This window comes from Balaenoptera ricei, chromosome 8 (assembly GCF_028023285.1).
Source record: "Balaenoptera ricei isolate mBalRic1 chromosome 8, mBalRic1.hap2, whole genome shotgun sequence".
In the NCBI taxonomy this organism is placed as follows: domain Eukaryota; kingdom Metazoa; phylum Chordata; class Mammalia; order Artiodactyla; family Balaenopteridae; genus Balaenoptera; species Balaenoptera ricei.
This window is the reverse complement of record NC_082646.1, coordinates 109,962,249-109,981,377: the sequence shown is the minus strand read 5'-3', so window position 1 is coordinate 109,981,377 and position 19,129 is coordinate 109,962,249. Positions and strand designations below refer to the sequence as shown.

The 19,129-nt window shown below is 60.7% G+C and overlaps 1 protein-coding gene across 2 annotated transcripts in view; it reads right to left on the bottom strand.

Moving 5' to 3' along the window:
* Positions 1-1,171: 1,171 nt before the first annotated feature.
* TPCN2 (two pore segment channel 2) overlaps positions 1,172-19,129 on the bottom strand; it is a 31,617-nt gene continuing 13,659 nt past the window's right edge. Inside the window, exons 8-25 of one of the 2 annotated variants that reach the window (XM_059932256.1) lie at positions 18,744-18,831; positions 17,690-17,755; positions 17,190-17,254; positions 16,598-16,698; positions 15,912-15,993; positions 15,652-15,738; positions 11,889-12,008; positions 11,729-11,788; positions 9,771-9,899; positions 9,009-9,058; positions 7,522-7,621; positions 5,406-5,477; positions 4,104-4,177; positions 3,509-3,590; positions 3,344-3,426; positions 2,960-3,041; positions 2,490-2,584; positions 1,172-1,983 (exon numbers count right to left, since the gene is read on the bottom strand). In XM_059932256.1, coding sequence (XP_059788239.1) covers positions 1,905-1,983; positions 2,490-2,584; positions 2,960-3,041; positions 3,344-3,426; positions 3,509-3,590; positions 4,104-4,177; positions 5,406-5,477; positions 7,522-7,621; positions 9,009-9,058; positions 9,771-9,899; positions 11,729-11,788; positions 11,889-12,008; positions 15,652-15,738; positions 15,912-15,993; positions 16,598-16,698; positions 17,190-17,254; positions 17,690-17,755; positions 18,744-18,831 — 1,515 coding nt within the window. In that variant the 3' untranslated portion in view covers positions 1,172-1,904. Of the gene's footprint in view, positions 1,984-2,489; positions 2,585-2,959; positions 3,042-3,299; positions 3,427-3,508; positions 3,591-4,103; positions 4,178-5,405; positions 5,478-7,521; positions 7,622-9,008; positions 9,059-9,770; positions 9,900-11,728; positions 11,789-11,888; positions 12,009-15,651; positions 15,739-15,911; positions 15,994-16,597; positions 16,699-17,189; positions 17,255-17,689; positions 17,756-18,743; positions 18,832-19,129 lie in introns of those variants that run through there. The other variant, XM_059932257.1, reaches the window with a different exon arrangement.

Below are 19,129 nucleotides of genomic sequence, written 5' to 3'. Positions count from 1 at the left end.
GACAAGCTGGGGAAAATTGAGATCACTTCCTGCAGTGGAGTCAGCACCTGTACCCTGATTTCCCCTTCGGTGCCCACAGCAGACATCACTAATAGATCCCAGCACCCCTTCCCATGAAGATTCCAATCCTTCTCAACAGAACCGCCAGGAGCTACCACCAACCCCTCGAACTGGCCCTTGAAATGAGAAACCCATTTATCAACCTGGATCGATGGCAGACCAACTGGCAACGTGGCCTGCCATGCACTGCTCACTTTCCCCTCCTCCCCACCCCAGCCCCCTCTGTCACACACCCTGAGGACACACAAAGTAGGGCCACCGCTGACTTATACATGTCTTTATGTAAATTAGAAAAAGGCGTCCCCCTCCTGGGGTAGACAGTCAATGCCAGGACACACCCTTGCAGCCAGGTACCCTTGTGCAGTGCACAACCTACACAACCATACCCGGGGGAGTGTTAAGCCCCGACAGTTGTTTTCTTCTTTTCTGTAATGCAAGTGCCTGTCTTAAGCTATGATTGCAGAGGCGTCCACTTCAAACACGGCTATCTCAAATAAACACATTGGCAGCCGCTCAATGAGATAAAGAGCCAGGCCACCTTCCTCCACTGAGGCGCCTTTATTTTAGAAATCTTGGTTGATTTTGATAACTGACCATTTGGACCACTTTTTTTTTTCTTCCTTGGCTTTAAATTCCTGCTCTTATGTTTCGAATTCACCAATAAAGAGTGAGCCCCTGGGCTTCCCTGGTGGCGCAGTGGTTGAGAACCTGCCTGCCAATGCAGGGGACACGGGTTCGAGCCCTGGGCTGGGAAGATCCCACATGCCGCGGAGCAACTGGGCCCGTGAGCCACAACTACTGAGCCTGCGCGTCTGGAGCCTGTGCTCCGCAATGAGAGGCCGCCGACAGTGAGAGGCCTGCGCACCGCAATGAAGAGCGGCCCCCGCTCGCCGCAACTGGAGAAAGCCGTCGCACAGAGACGAAGACCCAACACAGCCAAAAATAAATTAAAAAAAAAAAAAAAAAAGCCTCTCTTTAAAAAAAAAAAAAAAAAGAGTGAGCCCCTGAAACCCTCGATCCCAACAAAAGCATAACCCCAGGCCCACACTCTCTCTCTCTCTACCCGAGACCTCACTGTGTGGCCCCAGGTGTACTATGTAATTTCCAGGTCTTGTAAGTAATAAACCTTTATTTTTTCAAAGTTTCCTGACGGTGGTTGCTGAAAGGCATCTTGCTAACACAGTACGAGCCACAAGGGCTGGTCCAACCACAGCACTGGCTTCTGACAGGCTGAGACCTGGTGGCCCCGTTCCAGAGAAGCACAGTCGTGTCGGAATAAGGATGACAACCTCATTCTGTGCAAGACTTATTGATGGAGATGATTGGCATTCTCACCCATAAAGAAACGCACCCAATCACACTCACAACGAGCCATACAATAATAAAAAGTCCAGATTCTTATCATGTAAAACCAGGATCCCAAGCTTAATGCCCTGGAAAGCTGCCGGCTGGCCTGTGCGGGCCTCACGCGGGCCTCTGGTCCCTGAAGGCCACCGGCAGTGAAGGCACCACGGAAATCACAGGGCACAGGGGGAGAGCCGCGCCCTCCCTTTCACACTGTCTCAAAGGTCCCTGTGGAGTCGCCCTCTTTCCATGTTTAGAAAAATAAGTCTCAGGGAAGCAGCTTATAAAAGAAAGTGGTGTGGCCAGCGCCCGAGGGGCTGTGGAGGCGGCCCAGCTCGGCTGCAAAGCAGGGCCTGCGTCTGCCCCAGCCTCGGCGCGCACGGCGGTTCTGCCCAAGGGAAAAGCCTCTCCGCTGGGCCGCAGCCGCCTCCTCCCCCGACCGGCGCCCCTCCAGAGGCCGCATCACCTGCCGCCGCCCCAGCCAGGAAGGCGCCTGGACGTCACCTGCACAGCTGCAGGTGCGGGTGGTAGCTCAGCTTCTCTATCAGCTCCTCCTCCGTGGGTTCCTCCAGGACATCCCTGCGGAATCGGGGACAGCATGGACGGGGAGCCCTGGGCACCTCCAGAGGAGCAGGTGAGCACAGCTGACGCAGAAGCCCCGTCAGCGCTCGGGACGAGGGGCCCCTCGGAACCACCCCCCAGGGACTCGGGTCCGTCTCTGGGATGCGTACGTGGCATCCCTCAAAGCCCGGGAGGACGGCTCTCCGCGTGGCTGTAACAACACAGCAAACGCTCAGAGACGGCAGTCTGACCGCCCGGGGCTGACTCTGGGACGACTGTCACTTCTCTGAACCAGCAGAGGGACACTCTCCAGGTTACCATGGAGAAGAGAAGGGCGAGGCTTCCTCGGGCCACCTGGCTACACCCACCAACAGGATCACCTGGAGACCACCGGAACCTGAGGGTGCTTCCCTAAATATGCTCACTGGAGAGCAGGACAGAGTCCCGGCCCCGCACAGGAGCGGAGGCAGACCCCGGGCTCGTGGGGACCAACCGCCCGCCCACCGCCTCCCCCCTCCACGCACCTGAACAAGAGCTCCACGGTCACCTCAGAGGTGGCCTCTAGGTCCCCTGTGAGGGACTGCAGGTGACTGCGGCGGTCCCACTTGTGAAGGAAGTTCTGGCAAGAGGGAGGGAGGGACGGGTGGCCAGTAGGCGTGGGCCCTGCGTGGAACCAGCCTTGTCCCCCTACCCCAACCCCACAGTGTCGGCCTGGCTGAGAAGCCCACCCTGGACATCGGGACCCAAGGCCACCAGCTCCTATGGGAGCAGCTGCCTGAGAGCCCTCCTCCGGCCCCCCTCCCACAGGTCAAAGGTCAGGAGCATTCCAAGAGGCCCCCAGCAGCCAGGGCGAGCAGCCCTAAGGGAGGACGGAGCCCGAACCCACCAGGGCTGCCCGAACCCAGCACGGCCTCTTTGGACCAAGTTCCAGGTGGGCCCCCATCAGCAAGTTAGCAACTCCGACTGAGAAGAGCCCGGGCAGGGTCGCCGATACCTCCAGAATCAGAGCCAGGAACAGGTTGACCCAGATGACGGACGACACCAGCCACCACAGCACAAAATAGATCTTGGACCACCTGCGGAGAACGAGGAGGCCGCCGGGGCCGCCCGTGAGCCGAGCGCGGCTGCTCCCGCGACGTCGCCGTTCCCGCTCTCGAGCTGGCCCAGCCTGGCCTTTAGGGGCGCTCGGCCGGCGAGAGCGGGGGCCCGTCTGAGCTCCGCAAGCTCCAGGCTGAGCCCCTTCACCCCACGAGCCCCGCCGTCACGGCCCCCAGCGGCCACCTGCTCCTGCACACGCCCCGCCGTCCCCGGGAGGTGTAGACCCTGACGCGCACCCCGCGCAGAGCCGCGGTCGGGGCCGCCAGGACGGGTCACTCACGGGCCCGCGTAGCGCCGGAAGGCGTCCAGGAACACCTGCCAGTTGTTCACGACCATCACGTCCCACAGAGTGACCAGGGCGGCCTGTGGGGCGGCAGACGCAGGGTCCAGGAGGCCGCGGGAGGCGGGGGCGGGGGTCCCGAGGGGCAGGGGGCGCAGGACTCACGGCAAAGTCGTCGAAGTTGTTGGTCCAGTACTCCAGCTGCTCGAAGCTCCCGCAGGGCGCGGAGCCGTTGTCAGGGGCCAGGCTGGGGGGGGCACAAGCCGGGTCGCTGTGAGGCGGGGGCAGGACACACAGCCGGGCGCCCTGGCACCGCCGCGGCCCCTGCTCGGCGTGGACCCAGCTGGGCTCCTGAGAAAGCGGGGGAAAGAGGAGACGGCCCCCGACCTCGGAGGCACTGAGGGCAGCGAGAAGCCGAGCGCTGTGGACACACACGGCCAGCGGCCGGCCCGGGGGGGCCCCCGGCCCTACAGTTCAGGCCTGGCCCTGGACGCCCCCTCTGCCGTCACGCGGCCTGGCCTGCAGGTCCAGAAAGGGGCACGGCTGGGGGCTCTGAGCCGGCACGGGAAACACCCTCAGGGCAGGTTCTAGGGAGGGCTTCGGTGAGGGGTGGGCGGTGGAGAGGCCAAGGAAGAAAGAGGAGCCAGGAGGCCCCTCCTGGGAGCTGAGCCTCACCCCTCCACCCCCCGCCCCGCCCCGTCACCCCGGCTCCAGCGCCCCCAGAGGCGAGGCACTCTCCGCACCTAGGAGCCCCCCTCACCTGCTGTTTCCAGGAGCCACGATGACGCCTCGGAACAGGATGATGCCGATGACGGCAAAGACGTAGTAGACCACCTAGGGAGGCAGGCGGGGCCTGTCAGCACCCCCCAGAGGGACCCCCGCAAAGTCAGGCTGAGGCCTGCGAGGGCGGCATGCCAGCAGGGACCCCCAGCTGCGGGCACTGCCGGCCTCCCCAGGAACACTGGGGCTCCCAGGCACCTGCGCCAGAGGGAAGCGGGCGGGGAGGAGCCACCGTGGGGAGCCCCAGGATAAACCGGGGGCCCAGGCGTAAGAACTGAGGCTGTCCACCCCTCCTCCAGGGCTGGTACGGCAGGAAGAGGGTTCCACTGAGAACAGGGCGGCGAGGGCCAGGGGACGGCGTGCCATGGAAGGGTGGCCGGGAGCTGGCCAGGTCCCTCCGGAGAAGTCCCACCACTCTCCCCACGTCCATCAGGAGACGTCTGAGTGCACCACTGGGCAGCCTTGTGCCACGGTCAGAGAAGCGGCTGCTGGCCGCCCCCGACCTGTCCACAGCATGCCCGGTGGAGGGGGGGGGGTGCAGCGAAGAGGCGCACGCCCCAGGCTAACCCAGCCCCCCTCTGGGCCTGTTTCCTCCACTGTGCAAATAGGGGTCTGGGGGGCAGTGCCCGAAGCAAGGTGCCACCTCTAGCATCCCATGACAGCCCAGAGCACCACAGGAGCCCCCTTATTGTCCAAAACAAGAAGCAGCAGGGCTTTGTCACCTTCTCTCCTGCCCTCCAAGCCTCGTGCCTGGAGCAGCACCCAGGGTCCCTGCTCACGGGGCCCTGCCCCGCCTGGGCCACAGGGTAGAGTCAACAGCGGGTGGGGGGGAGGGGGGGGCGGGAAGGGCTGACCCCAGGGTGGGGGACATCGTGGCTCTCTGAGCAAAAGTGACTGTGAGTTCTCGAAATCTCTCTGAGCAAGGATGGTTGACCAAACCCCACTGGGGGCTCTGGGGGCCCTGAGGGGTCCCTGGTGCCTCTTCCATCTTTCATCTTCTCAGTGTGGCCCCTGGCCCAGGACACAGGAGGGATTCAGAAGTGACCAAGAGGATCTCTGGCTCGGGAAGGGGTGTGGTCAGGTAATGCCTCCAGCCAGACCAGCCCCGAGCTCCTCTCTCTGGCTTCCTGCCCCGCCCTGTGCTTCCTGGGCCCTGGTCACCCGCTCCCCTAACACAGGGACCCTCCTTCCGAAGGCCACAAGCTTCCTGTTGAGCTCTGGCTCCCCATCCAACGGTCCAGCTCCACTCCCCCGAGGGGCCAGCGCAGGCAGCCAGACTCACCACCAGGATCCCGCCGAAAGCCCGCATGTTTTTGATCAGGTCCAGGATGGTACTAGCCACCACGGCCATCAGCTGAGACAGGGAGAAAGCACAGACCCGATTCCTCCTGGTCCCACTGAGGTGACACCAACCCGCCCACCACCCAACGCTGACCTGGAAAGGCAGGAGGAGACTGGTGACTTCCCAACCCACACACCTGTACACACACCCCTCAGGCATCCAGACACACCTCACCTGTACATGCATCTGTACACACCCACAGGCCCCCATACACACCTGTACACACACACCCAAGGCCTCACACACACACCTGTACAAACACCCACAGCCACCCATACACGCCTCACCTGTACACATACCTGTACACACACCCACAGGCCCCCATACACACCTGTATGCACATACCTGTACACACACCCCACAGCTACCCATACACGCCTCACCTGTACACACACCTGTATACACACCCATACACACCTCACCTGTACACGCACCTGTACACACACCCACAGCCACCCATACACACCTGTATACCCATACCTGTACACACACACACTCATACCTCCATGCCCACCCATACATACTCACACTTGCATACACCCACCCACGCAGATGCATATACCCCCTTCCCTGCAGATACCTCCACCCACCCAGTCTCAGATGGGTCTAAGTCCAAGCCCCTTGGTGAAGCCATGGTGTGCAGGGCCGAGGCCCACACTGCCCACCAACCCACTCAGGCCGGGTCAGCTCCTTCCTGGTCTGGAGGCTCCTAAGAAATGCCGACCTGGAGACGGCCGGTCAGCCCCGGGTGACAGGGTTTGAGATGGGGCCTCAGAGACCCCGTCAGGAACCCCGGCTACAGGCCACCCTGAGCCCCGGAGAAGGGCTTTCCGAACAGCCTGGTTACCCCACCTGGTAAGTCAGGAGGACACAGCGCTGGATGGTAGCAGGCGGGGACCGTGCTGTACGTGTGTGCACGTGTGATTATGTGCATGTGTGTACATGCATGTGCGCATGTGTGTACAGGCGTGTACAGGTGATCACGCATGTGTGTACGAACGCACACGTGTGATTATTTGTGTATGTATATACAGTTGTGCTTGTGTAAGCGTATATTGTGTGTGCTCTAGTGTATGATTATGTGTATGTGTGTGATTACATGCACGTGTGTATACAATTGTGTGTGGTTCCACATATACACGTGTTGGTGTATGCACGTGTATAATCACGTGTATGTGTGAGATGACGCATGTGATTGTGTGGATGTGTGATTACGTGTGCGTGTGTATAACTGTATGTGTGCTTGTGGGTCTGTGTGTGATCACATGCCTGTGTACACTATGTGTATGCGTGTGTATAATCACACAGGGGTGTGTGTGTGTGTGTGTGTGTATGAAGGCCTAAGGGCAGCAGCCCCCCTCTGCACCCAGGACCCCCGAGCCCCCTTCAGATGGGAAATACCCCTGGGTGACAGGTCACTCCCCTGACAGGCCAGGAGCGCAGCTTGGTAGGAAGGACAGACATGCCCAGGGGAAGGACCTGGACACTTAGAAAGGGGTCAGATGTCCTCGGTTTCTTTTCTCCTGAAAAGTGCTTAGGAAAGCAGACGGGAGCCTCCGGGCCGGGCGGGAGCTGGGCCTGAGCACGCGACTCCCGCCTCCCCTCCCCTCAAGGTGGGTGTTACTCCGGGTGGGAACATTAAGAGAAACCGAGGCTCAGAGACGGTCACAGGCCGCCCCACTCCTGCTCTGGGGGTCCTGGAAATGAGCACCAGTAGCCACCAGCAGCCCGTGCCGAAGGCCTTCCAGAAACGCAGGATGGCTGGGAGCACAGCAGGTCCTCGCAAAGGTCAGGGACCCCGAGGAGCACGAGGCCACCCCTGCGACCGGCCGAGGGGCCTCACACGGGTCCCCCGCACCCCTCGCTGTCCTCACCCACAAAGCAGGGCTGGGCACTCATACTTCCAACCGCCGCCAGCATGGCCCAGCCGCAGTGCAGGGCGGGGCCGCAGCCCGAAGGGCCCCAGGTGGCGGGGGCAGTGCTCGGCCCGTTCCCTGCCCGCCAGGCGCACCCGCTCCCAGAGCAAGGCCACGGCGTGCGCAGGCGGGGGCGGTACCTCCATGCTGGGAATGACGCGCAGGAAGCGGAAGACCACAAGCATGTTCACCAGCCGGGTCACGTCCCACAGCGACAGCAGGCCCAGCACCTCCGGCTTCCTGCGGAGACACGTGCAGACGGGTTGGGGGAGGCCGGAGGCCAGCGAGGAGCAGACGGGAGACACGGGGTCCAGAGACAGAGACGCAGAGGCTCAGAGAGAGCCACAGAAGTGCCGGGAGCGCGCCCCGCAGCCAACCCCAGCCGGACCAGCTCCATCGTGACAAGAGGGCAGAGCCTGAGCCGCCCACGCCTGCAGCCCCTGGCGGTCACGGCAACACCTTCCAGGGCACAGCCCCCCGCAGTGCCGCAGGGCTACCCGACCCCCGTCCTACACGGGAGAACACTGAGGTTCCGGACGCCCAGCTCGGGTCCCAGCAGAGCCGGGAGAGATGGGGCCCCGACCCATCCCCTATCCTCTGACCCCGTTCCCTAACCTCTGAGCCATCCCCTGAGCCCTGACCCTGTCCCCTTGGTGTCCCTCATGGCCTTACTGGCCTCTCATTTCTATTTAAATTTAAACCCATTCTCACCCAAGATGTCACCCCCCCACCCCAGCCCACCCCGCCTCCCCAGTGCGGGTTTTAGCGCACTTGAGTTGTGGTGAGCCGGCCCCAAGGTGCCGGGCGGTGCAGCAGCCCCACGGCTCCCAGGCCGCAGGTCCCCGCCGAGGACCGCACAGCCCCCGTCTTCCCAACACAGCCCCTTCCCGGGACCCTAAGGAGCTGCAGCCTTCCACCTCCATCCCCGTCTTGGGCAACTCCCAGCCGCTCCACTGAGACGGAAGCAGCCCAGCAGCGGGACCGAGACACCAGGGCTGCCCGAGGGCCCGAGGTCGGCACGCGTGCTTGCTGGTGGCTGTACTCTGGGCAGCGAGACCCCAAGCCTGCCACAAGCCACACTGCGAGGCGCCCTGGGACCCCTGGCCAGATGTCCATCGCTCTGCGTGGCTAGAACACGTGGCAGCACGAGTTCAGCGAGCCCCGGGCCATCCGTGCCATCTACGGGGAGGTGAACTGACACCCAGGGTGGGAGGTGACAACCCCAGGTCCCAGGGCCTCCAACCAGAGGAGGGCCCCAGCCCGATTCCAGTGCCCCCAGGACCTCCCTGCTTCTGGCCCCCAGCACACCTGGGCCCCGCGTCCCATCCCGGGGTGGGGGTCAGGGGGCGCTGAGCCGGGGCACTGCAGGCGGCACCTCCACAGCTCCCCGTCCCGGCTCTGGGAACGCTACCCTTCTGAAGGCGGCTACGAAGCACAAGCACAGAGTCCCCAAGAGCGATGAGACAGGGCCTGTCCCCATAGGCCTCAGCAGGGCAGGAGCCGCGGCCGCTCCCCCGACAGTCGGGCGTTTGGCTCTAGAGCTGCCCGGGCCAGCGGCCGGAAGCCGGGCGCACACCCTTCCCTGGGGCGCTAGCCAGGCCTCCCTGGGTCCTCCACGGTCACATACCAGCCCGGGTGTGGGAAGCGGTACACAGCCAGAGTTGAGATCTCCAAAACCTTTAATCACAAAAGAAAAGAAGCTCGCTACGGCAAGGCTCACTGGCAGCTCTCACACGCTGCCCCCAAAGGGGGTTCCGGGGAGAAATCAGGACCAGGGGGGTCCTATCGCCACGGTGGGTGCCACGTGGGGACATCCTGCAGCTGAGCAAGACACCTGGCCTCAGGAGTCGGTCTGCACACACGAAGGGCAGGGCTCGGGAAGGGCCGGCCGAGTCCCGGGCACCGGAGAAGCTACTCGGTCAGCTGTCTCCCTCCTGCTCCCAGGGGCCCACGGCTCTAATCCATCAGATACGAATACGTGTCATGCCAATATCGCCGCTGTGACACGCCCACCGGGCGTGGCCCCTCACTCCCCCAGGCCCTGCGGAAGGGTGTCCCGGGTGTCCCGAGACCCGCGGTGCCTGCGAACCCCTGCCCCTCCCTCGCCCACGTCGAGGCCCCACTGGCCAGCGGGGACTGCGGGTTCCCTCGGGGCCTCCCCCAGGGGTCAGGAGAGGCAGCCTGCCACCGCTGCACACTCCCACCCACGATGCGCAGATGCAGCAGAAACCAGCCTCCTGAAGCCGCCCGCCAAGCAGCTCAGCCGGGGGAAGCCAGCCCCTGTGTCACCGGAGGCGGAAGCCCCAGTGCCCGCGGCCCCCGGGCCCAGCCAGACGCCGAGCGCTCCCCGCCCGCCCCAGAGCGCGCCTCGGCCCGTCTCAGACTTTACCAGCAGGACGACGGTGAGGAGCCCATCGAACACGTTGCTGGAGGAGACCAGGTACCCCTGCAGGCCCAGAGCGAACACCTTGAGCAGCATCTCCAGCAGGTAGTACAGGATGAAGACGCCGTTGAGAATCTGAAAAGGGAGAAGCGGGACCCGGCGTTCTGTCCCGGTGCCGCCCAGCTCCCCAACCGCCCCTGCCCCCCACCCCCCCCCCCCCCCCGCAATGGGGCCCAGGAGGGATCCACGCGGCTTGGACGCCACAGGGCCCCTTGCATCCCGCCCTGCTGCACACGGCGAAACCCACCACGGGAGCTGCACACGGCGAAATCCCGCCCCTGCCGGAGCCACGTGACCCTCTCCTCCCACTTCTCTGCTGCCCCTCGGCCCCTCTGGGCTGCTCTTCCCGAGCCCCCCGCACCCCCAGACACGGGCATCTTCAGCGCCCCCTTCTTGCCCCATACCCTCTCCTCGGGTGACCTGCACCCCGTGCACGGCTTCAACAACAATTCGCACGTCTGCATCCCCCGACCCAGACTCCCCCCACCATCCGACGGGCCCTCAACCCCCCAGGCCCGGTGTCTCCCAGCCCCACATCATTTCTATGCTGGCAGGGCCTGGGTCACCCACACCTGCCCCATGGCTCCCTCCCCACGACCACAGCCGGAGCCCCACCCCCAGGCCTCTCTCCCCTGGCCTCCTCGGGGGTCTCCGCCTCCAACCTGGCCCCTCTGGTCCAATCTCCTGGGGGCACCGGGCAGTGTCCTTCCCTCACGGAAACTCCTGGCTCTCAGCAGCCTCCTCCCAGTCGCGGGGGGGATGTGTTTAGGAGGCCTCGTCATCAAAGCTGGTCTCGGGCTATGGGGTCACTGTCTTTTTTGAAGCCAATAAGTAAAGTATCAAGTAGCTCTTCCCTTAGAGGGGGCTACGTCGGGGTGGGGTGAGGGGGGTCATGGGGTCAGCAGAGCACGGCAGTCCCCTTGCCCAGCATCCAGTCTAAATTCTATATTCTTAGCCAACGCTGTCTCATTCACACCTACACAGAGATCACCGTTAGAGGCAGAAGAATAAACGTTTCTGACCCTGCATTATGAGCAGTTATCAAGGGGCATAAAATGATGGAATTCTGCAAAGTCACCTCAAGAACCCTACGTGGCATTGATCTGACCAGAAGTCTCTCATAAGCAATCAAGCTGACTCGAGTGCTTAAAAAAACTATTGTTAAAAAAGATAAAATACAGGTCAACTGTATCCAACTTGACATTTGTCAGGAATAAAAACCAGCCACCTCTGCAATATGTTATTCACACAGAGGAGACTGAACAATTCCTGTCGAATCCAGGAAAAAAAAAAAAATTAGGAAAGTAGAAAATTTGATTTTCTTTAAGTGTGAAATAGAGGAATTTCAAATAGCAGGTCAAGAAGCCACTTCTTCAATTTTGATGCTGTAAGTTTAACTCTGTGTTTAATATACATGACCTAATGTGTCATTTTTTAATTGGACAAATCAAGCTTTTCTTATATAATTAGAGAACATTCAATGGTTTTCATCAACTTAATATCATTCATAATATATTTCATTAAAATAAACTTTAAAATACATGCTTTGTGAAGGTCTGGCATTAAGTAATATGGGGGAGTGGGGGGCGTGTACAGCTTTTTGCTTAAAATCCAAAATGGAAAAATTGTTTTTAAGTTCCTAAGGAGTTTGACAAGACCTCAGAATGTTAGGAAAGGAATTCTCTCTACACAACTCTCCCTCCGCCGTCCGGCCCGCATGCCGGCTCACCCGGGGCTCTGCACGGGCTCCCGGCTGCCCTCCCATGGCCGGCACCCCGACCCCTGGGCCATCCCTGTGATGCCCTAGAACAGCCCAGCCTCCCAGGGACCTGGGGCCCCAGGTGGGGAGGCTGTGCTCTCTACCCCCCTAACTCCCCATCACCTCGCACGGCTGGAGAGCTCACCCCCAGCACGAAGTCATCACGGTCCTCGGGCAGCACATCTGCATCCAACACCAGGAACACCTGCAGAGCCAGAGCGGACGGCAACTCAGCCCCGGAGCCAGGAGGAAGGGCAGGTGAGAGATCTAGGGGGTGGGAGACGCCAGGGCAAATCCTCACTCACACAGATGGTCACGAGGTTTCCAAGGGCCATGAGGTTGCCCAGGTAGTCAAAGTAGCGGTGGCTGAAGAGGAACTGGGCGCTCTGCAGAAACGGAGACCAGTACTCGGGCCGCGGCGGGTGCTGGGGGGACACACATGCTCAGAAACATGCCGGAGGTGGCCATGGCCACAGGGGCCCAACAATGCCTGTACCCCCTTATCCTGGGGTTTGACCTCTTCCTACCTTACTTCCTATCCCAGGCTCTCCAGCCTAAGGAAATCGTCTCAAACACAGTAACGGTGTTATGCGCAAAGATGTTCATCACGGTCTTTCTAACACCGAGAGAGGTGGAAATAACCCAGATGGCCATTGATGCTGTAAGTAACCCGTGACGGACTATCACACAGTCGTCTTAAATGTATGCAAAGCGCCATGTGAAAATACATGTATAAATTACAAGCTAATAACTATGAAAACTCAGCACAGAATGAAGGAACCTCACACATCGTGACCACGCTGGAGTGGAACTCAAAGGAGGGCAATTAGGCAACAAATACTAACGTGAAGACACCCGTCAGACCCAGCACTCCCATGCTCAGCCCACCCCAGAGCCAGGACAGAGGCGCAGGGCGGTCACCGCAGCATGAGACGGACCACGCCTGCGCCGTCCCACGCAGGGGCCGCTCACTGCACGTGGCCACTTGATTTAAATTTAAATCCGATCAAATTAAACACTCGGCTTCTCTGTCATGATAGCCACATCTCAAGTGGGATGAGGACACCCACGGAGCTCTGACCCAGCCCCACACTCAGACGCATGGTCCCTCGGTGACAGACAGCCACAGCCTGACCCGGTAAGAACGTTCCCAATCTTCCCACAGTCCTCCACGTGGGAACTGGTGCCCAGAGGCCACCTGCCCACACTAGTACGGTGCGGGTGCAGAGGGAATTAGGTATCAATTCCCTCTGCACCCGCACCCATCCCTGCTGCACCCCAGAGGGTGGCTTCCTGTTTGCCCAGTGACTGCAGACCAGCTCCAGGCCGGGCAAACCGGCAAACGTCTCTGTCACCCTGTGGGCTGGACCACAACTTCTCCAAGGGAGTGTGAACCCTGGCCTTGGGGAAGGCGCCCCCTCCCAGCTCTGCTCTTCCTCAGGCATCTCCCTCATCCCTCAGGTACCGCAGAGTTTCCTCGTATCTTACAGTTACTCTTTTATCACAGTTGACACTTCTTAATGTTAAACTTCCCCTGCTAAACCCACTGAGTGGTTTCTGTCTCCTGTTTGGACCCAGACTGATATATTGGCCAAGAGAGATTTCAGCATTATCCATGGTGTTTAAATGGTTACAAGAAGTATGGACTCATAGATTACCTTGCTATCAAGAAATAACAAACCTTAAAATGATTTCAGTGGTTGTCTCTGGGAAGGGGGACAGCTGGGTGGGTTTTTCTATTTTTCTCTACTACCTATAATGAATGACTGCTATGCTTTTAACCCAAAAAGCTTCTTATTAAAAGAAAAACAGACTTTCAGAAGCTGGCACAGTACCTTCTCTACAACCAGTTAGCAAGAACTGACCAGCACCGGAGGCCAGGCTGATGCACAGGGGGTGACGACACACGGGAGGGCTCTCGTGAAAGGCTCATGTTTTCCTGGTATCAGCCTGCCTGGAGAACGCCTCTCTTCAGCAGCGATTCCAAATTCACAGGCTGCCAGGGCACCTGGGACAAGCCCCCACATGCTAACAATCCGTGAAGCACCTGCCTGCCCCCTTGCAATCAGCATTTCGGGGTAAGAGGCTGTCATAAAACCAAGGCAAGGACACCACAGCTCCCCAAACCTCTAGAACCCAAACTCCCATCTCAAATCACAATTCTGGACTTTAGACCCAGGTAGCTGTGGGAAGAGAGAACATCCCATGGACCACACTAGGAAAGGCGTGGCCAGAGCAGGGGTGTGGTTAGGGCAGGGGCGTGGCCTGCGTGTTAGACCATCCCTGAGTCTGTGCCCAGCATGTGCCCTGCTCCGCCAGTCACAACCACAGCACCTCCTTTTTGATATCATCAGATCCTGATGCCAGAAGAGGAAGGGAGAGTCGGTTTTGGAAGACCCGGACCCAGCAGCATCCTACAGGCCAGCAGGCAAGTGCCCAGGGAGAGCCTGGCTGGCCCAGTGGACCCCACCGAGCGAACCCTGAGAAAGGAGCCCGCCTTCCCAGACGTCTTCCTGCCCAGGTCAGCCTGCACCCAGAAAAGGGCTGGATCACATGACAGCTGCCAAGAGCTGCGTCCTGGGCCCAGCAAACCTCCTGCCCCAGGATGAGGACCATCATCTAGAAAGGTGCTTCCTGATTTTCTATCGTTTGAGGACCACTGTCACAGTTTCTGCAAAATCTGCATCTGATGGCACGTACTTACTATTTCCTTCGAGTCACCTGGAAGCAGACACTGTTGCCTAGCCTCTTCCCAAGAGAGGTACGATGTGCACTAACATACAAAGTGTCCACCTGTGTGTCCCTACAACCATCTCCCGTGCCCTGAGGGTGCCGCAATGAGTCTGCTGCTGACAACAGACATGCCACGTACACACCACCCGGAGCTCCAGGCCCAGCAGGGCCTGCCCCCAGGTGACCTGGAAAGACCTCAGGAAAACATGTTCTTAGGAAAACCACCTCTGACCGGGGCCTGAGGCCACAGAGGCTGACCACAAGACCTGGAGAAGCTGACATTTGCTGTGGGCTAAGATGTATCCCCCAAAATGGTATTTTGACATCCTGACCCACAGAACCTCAGATGTGACTATATTTGGAGTCAGAGTCTCCTAAGAGGAAATTAGGGGGAAATGAGGTCACTGGGGTGGGGCCCTAGTCCAACGTGACTGGGGTGCTTATAAGAGGAGGAGACTGGGACACAGACACACACAGAGGGACAACCCTGTGAGGACACAGGAAGAACACGGCCATTTACACGCCAGGGAGAGAGGCCTCAGGAGGACCCAGCCCTGCCCACACCGGGATCTCAGACTTCCAGCCTCCAGGACTGGGAGATAATAAGCCCTGTTACTTAAGCACCTCCAGGCTGTGGTATTTGTTACAGAAGCTGAGCTGACTGACTCAACGGTGACACAGAGCTGCTAGGAGTCCAATCAGCAGGAGATGTCCGATTCCACCTCTTCACTCCAATCCCCGTTCGAGTCCGGCTTGGCCCCCTGAAGGCCAAGTGGCTGCAGTGGCAGCCCCTGCCGCTGCCCCCACAGTCTGCCTGTGAACAGCTCGGCTGTCTCTCAGCACCTCTGCCACCCACCCCACCCCACCCCACCCCCCCACCTCCCACAAACCTGCTATGTAAAATGCAGGCGGTCCAGGGTCTTATGGACACAGCACTGAGCTGGATGCTGAGGCCCATTTGGTAACTTTAAAACTCAGTGTCAAGGACAACAAACAAAGGTTTTAGACAAACTCAGGAACCTCCCAGATTAGGACACATGGGAAGAGGATAAAAGTCTATCACGGAGACGGAGAAAACTGTCTGGAAAGTTCCTCTGGGTCAAGACAACAGTCCCTGTGGTCTGTGAATTTCATGAGGTCAACAAAATCTCCCCAAGAGCCACACCATCTCTGTTCCCACGTACCATCCTAGGGACCAGAATCCCTGGGAAGGCAAGTCCTGGCATTGGTCACTAAGCGTGACCCAGATGATCAATGCCAACAGACACCAAGGACTTCCCCCTAACCCTGGGTGGCCCTGGCACTGGGCAGGTGACTCCGGTCCTGGCCCGTTACCTCTTTGATCACCCTTTTGTCAAACTCATCGAAGAGTTTCTGAAACTCGTCGGCTGACAGCAGGTCCCCACTGCGGGAATGCAGCTTCTGCAAAGCAGGAAAGCACTGGTCAACCGAGAAGCTGGGCTGAGGGCAGGAGGGGGGAGCTGCCCCTGGCCCCACCCGGACTGGGCCAGCCCGGCTGATCCGCAATGACACCCACTTGACGCCCGGAGCCCAGAGGCGCTGGCAGGGGAAGGCGGGGGCGGGGGGACCGGTACCTCCGTGATGGCCTGTTTGCGGTCACTACCCAGCTGGACTTTCTGAAGCACCTGCAGGAAGTCCTGGGGCTTCACCCCGACTCTGTGGGGAAAACGCCCCCCCGTGAGCCCAGCCAGATCAGCACCCTCGGGCGCCCCAACCTCTGGCCTGAGCAGCCCCGGGCGATGACAGGGCCTCCAAGAAGGAGCGCCTCATGGTCCTCCTGTCTCCAAAACCCCGAGACCTCATCTTCCGCCTTAGAGAGGAGCAGCTGAAGCTGGGAAGGGGGTGCAATCCGACAGGCCCCGCGGCTAACGAGCAGGGGGCACTGAAGCTTCCCCGGTGACACGGCCTCCAAGCCAGGCGGCAGAGTCGACATGTGTCCCGGGCCCCTCCGGTCCCAACACACGGGTCACAGCACCAGGGTGTGGGAAGGGTGCCCCTGGAGGGGGACAGGTCAGAGCACACGGCCCCTCACCAGCCAGGGATCTCCAGCGGGTCACCAGGACACACGAGTTAACTCAGACGCAAGGACCACGGAAAGAAACCCTGGAAGCCCAGGGACGTCTTCGTGATCACAAAGGAGGCTTGCAACCCGCTGCCAGCAGGGAGCTCGGCACAGACTGGGCGCTCAGGAAACGTCCCCCCCGTGAACACCCCCTCCCAGAGCAGCCCCAGGGGAAGAGGGCCGGAGCCCCACACTCACCCCTCGGGGTGGGCTTCTCCCTCTGCCGTCACGGACGAGAGGACCTGGTAGGCAGCCCGGATCCCCAGGCGCCTCCGCAACAGTGAGGTCTGCAGAGACTTCTGCAAAGAGCATGGCTCTGAGGGGCTCGGCTCAGCCCTCTCCCCAGCCGCCCAGCCCCTTGTCCTCGGGCAGCCCCCGCCCACCGGCAGCCTGGGGAGCAGCTCCTTGCCCCGCGGGCATCAGGGGACAACAAGGGCTGGTCCTGCCGATAGCCACTCGCTGGGTAATTCACTAAGGTATGCGTTTCTTCTCAGCAGATTTGGGGTCCCTGGCCCCCCTGCAAGGTGGGTTTGGGGTCACTGCAAGAAGACTGCAGCTCCCTCTAGAGGAGGCGGGGCAGGGGAGGGACCCCAGGGTGACGTTGGGGACAGCACCGCCTGGGGGGCAGGGAGGGAGGACGGGCCCAGTCCCCCTCCCCCACAAGAGGGAGCCGGGGCAGTGCCGAGACCACTGCGGACCCTGTCCCCCCTGCCCCCCGCTGGTCAGCTCCCCGCCAGGCCTCCAGGGACAGCTCCCCTCACAGCCGGGCAGGGTGGGCAGCTCAGCTCACCATCAGGTAGCCCCGGAACTGATTGTAGATGATGGCCGTCAGCAGGTTCATCAAAAACAAGCTCCCTTGGAGAGGAAAAGGCCATGGTCAGTGGGGACCCCTGTCAGTGGGGACCACACGGGCAGGGGCAGAGTCTGGAAGGAGCACCAGCGATGGGGGCCCAGAGGGTCGACACGGGCATAGCAAGAAGGTGAGCAGCAAGAAGGGCCCAGATGGGCAGAGACAGGGCCTGGGGCCTGGGGGCCTCGTCTGCGGATGGGGGTGCCACCCGACCTGCCCAGCAGGGGCACTGAGGACAAGTCATCGGTGGTCACGGAATGAAAACCACGGACGGGCCACAGAGAGATGAAGTCACAGGACTGGGGAGGTCAGGCCGAAGTGCGGTCACAGGGTTAGGGGGTCCACTGAGGTGAAGTTGCAGGATCTGGGAAGCACACCCAGCCCCGAGTTTTCGGGATCTTGTCTGCCCCACGTGACCCTGCAGACCTGCCCAGACTCACCTATCAGGGTGAAGGCTATGAAGAAGATGGCGTAGAGCCGGTTCTTGGAATAGGCAGGAATCATCACTGAAAGAAATTAAAGGAAATAAAACACACCCACAGAGCCAGCGTCCAGTGATTCCCTTCATTGTCTCACACCGCTGCCTTCTCAACAGAAAGGCGGGCCCCGTGTTAGGAGAGCTGGGAGGTGTTCTCGTCCAACTCTGCCCCTCACGCCTCTGCTTGCACACCCACGGGGACAGGGAACTCACTACCTCTCAAGGATGCTCATCCTCTAGGCTTCCCCATGACCACGCCTCCCAGACTGAAAGTTCAGCTCTCCCTTGGGTGACTCGAGGACTCACAGGACACGTGGGGACGGTGCTCAGGGTCCCGAGCGCAGCTCTCCCCAGGTATGAAAGCCAGTGGCTACCCTCCTGGGAGGGTCTCTATGGTCAGTGACCATCTGAGCCCAAGAAGAAAGGCCTCAGCCAGGGCGGCCAGGCCACAGCTGAGCCCCAGAGGACCGTGACCACCCCATCCTGGCCACATCCCCGGCCCGAGCAAACAGAGGCCCCCTCAGCAACCCTGACACAGTGAGTGTCACAGCCACCGGAGACCCCAGGGCCTCTCCCACGCGGTGCGGCCAAGCCTCACCCCATGGCTGGGCCGCAAAGAGGAGACCACCAAGGGCCCCGCTGAGCACAGCTTGATCCGTCACCACACAAAGAACACCGTCCACCTCTAGCTTCTCAGGACGCAGAAAACGAGGGGAAGAGGAGAAAGGAACAGAGAAAGAAAATTGGAAAGGAAAGGGAAGAAAAAGGGAAAAAGTAGGAGACAGAAGGGAAACTAGAAAAAGAGAAAAAGAAAATCAAGAAGGAAAGGAAGGTAGGAGGGAGGGCTCCAACATCACACTTTGATTCCCCAGCTCTGGACAAAAAGGCTTTAGGGGCTCCCACCCCGAGCTGGGCCCTCAGGCTCAGCACTGACTCCGCCCCCCACCCCGCCCCCGCCCCGCCCCGCCCCGCCCAACAGGGCCCCCAGCCCAGCCCCACCCTCCCGCGTCCCGCACCGTCAGGGTTGTTGGCGGTGGTCAGCAGCACCAGGAGGGAGGTCAGAGCCTCGGGCAGGCTGCGGAAGTGGGCCAGTCGCTCCCTGTCCTGCAGAAGCAGACGTGGCAGCGCTGAGGTGCCGGCTGGGCCTTAGGCCACCAAAGCCCAGGCCCCGGACCCAGCAAGCCAGGACCACCCACCGAGGCTCAGCAGCCCCAGACCCGCACCTCCCCGTCACCTCCCAGCGGGCTCCGAGCTGGAGGCCGGACAGGACCTAACTCAGGACCTCCAGGCCCAAGGGCAGCGTCCGGGGATGCCACACACCCACACGGACACCAGCCACCCGAGCAGGGGAACAGCTCTCGGCCAGCCCGGCAGAGAGCATCACAGCCCAGACCCAGAGAGG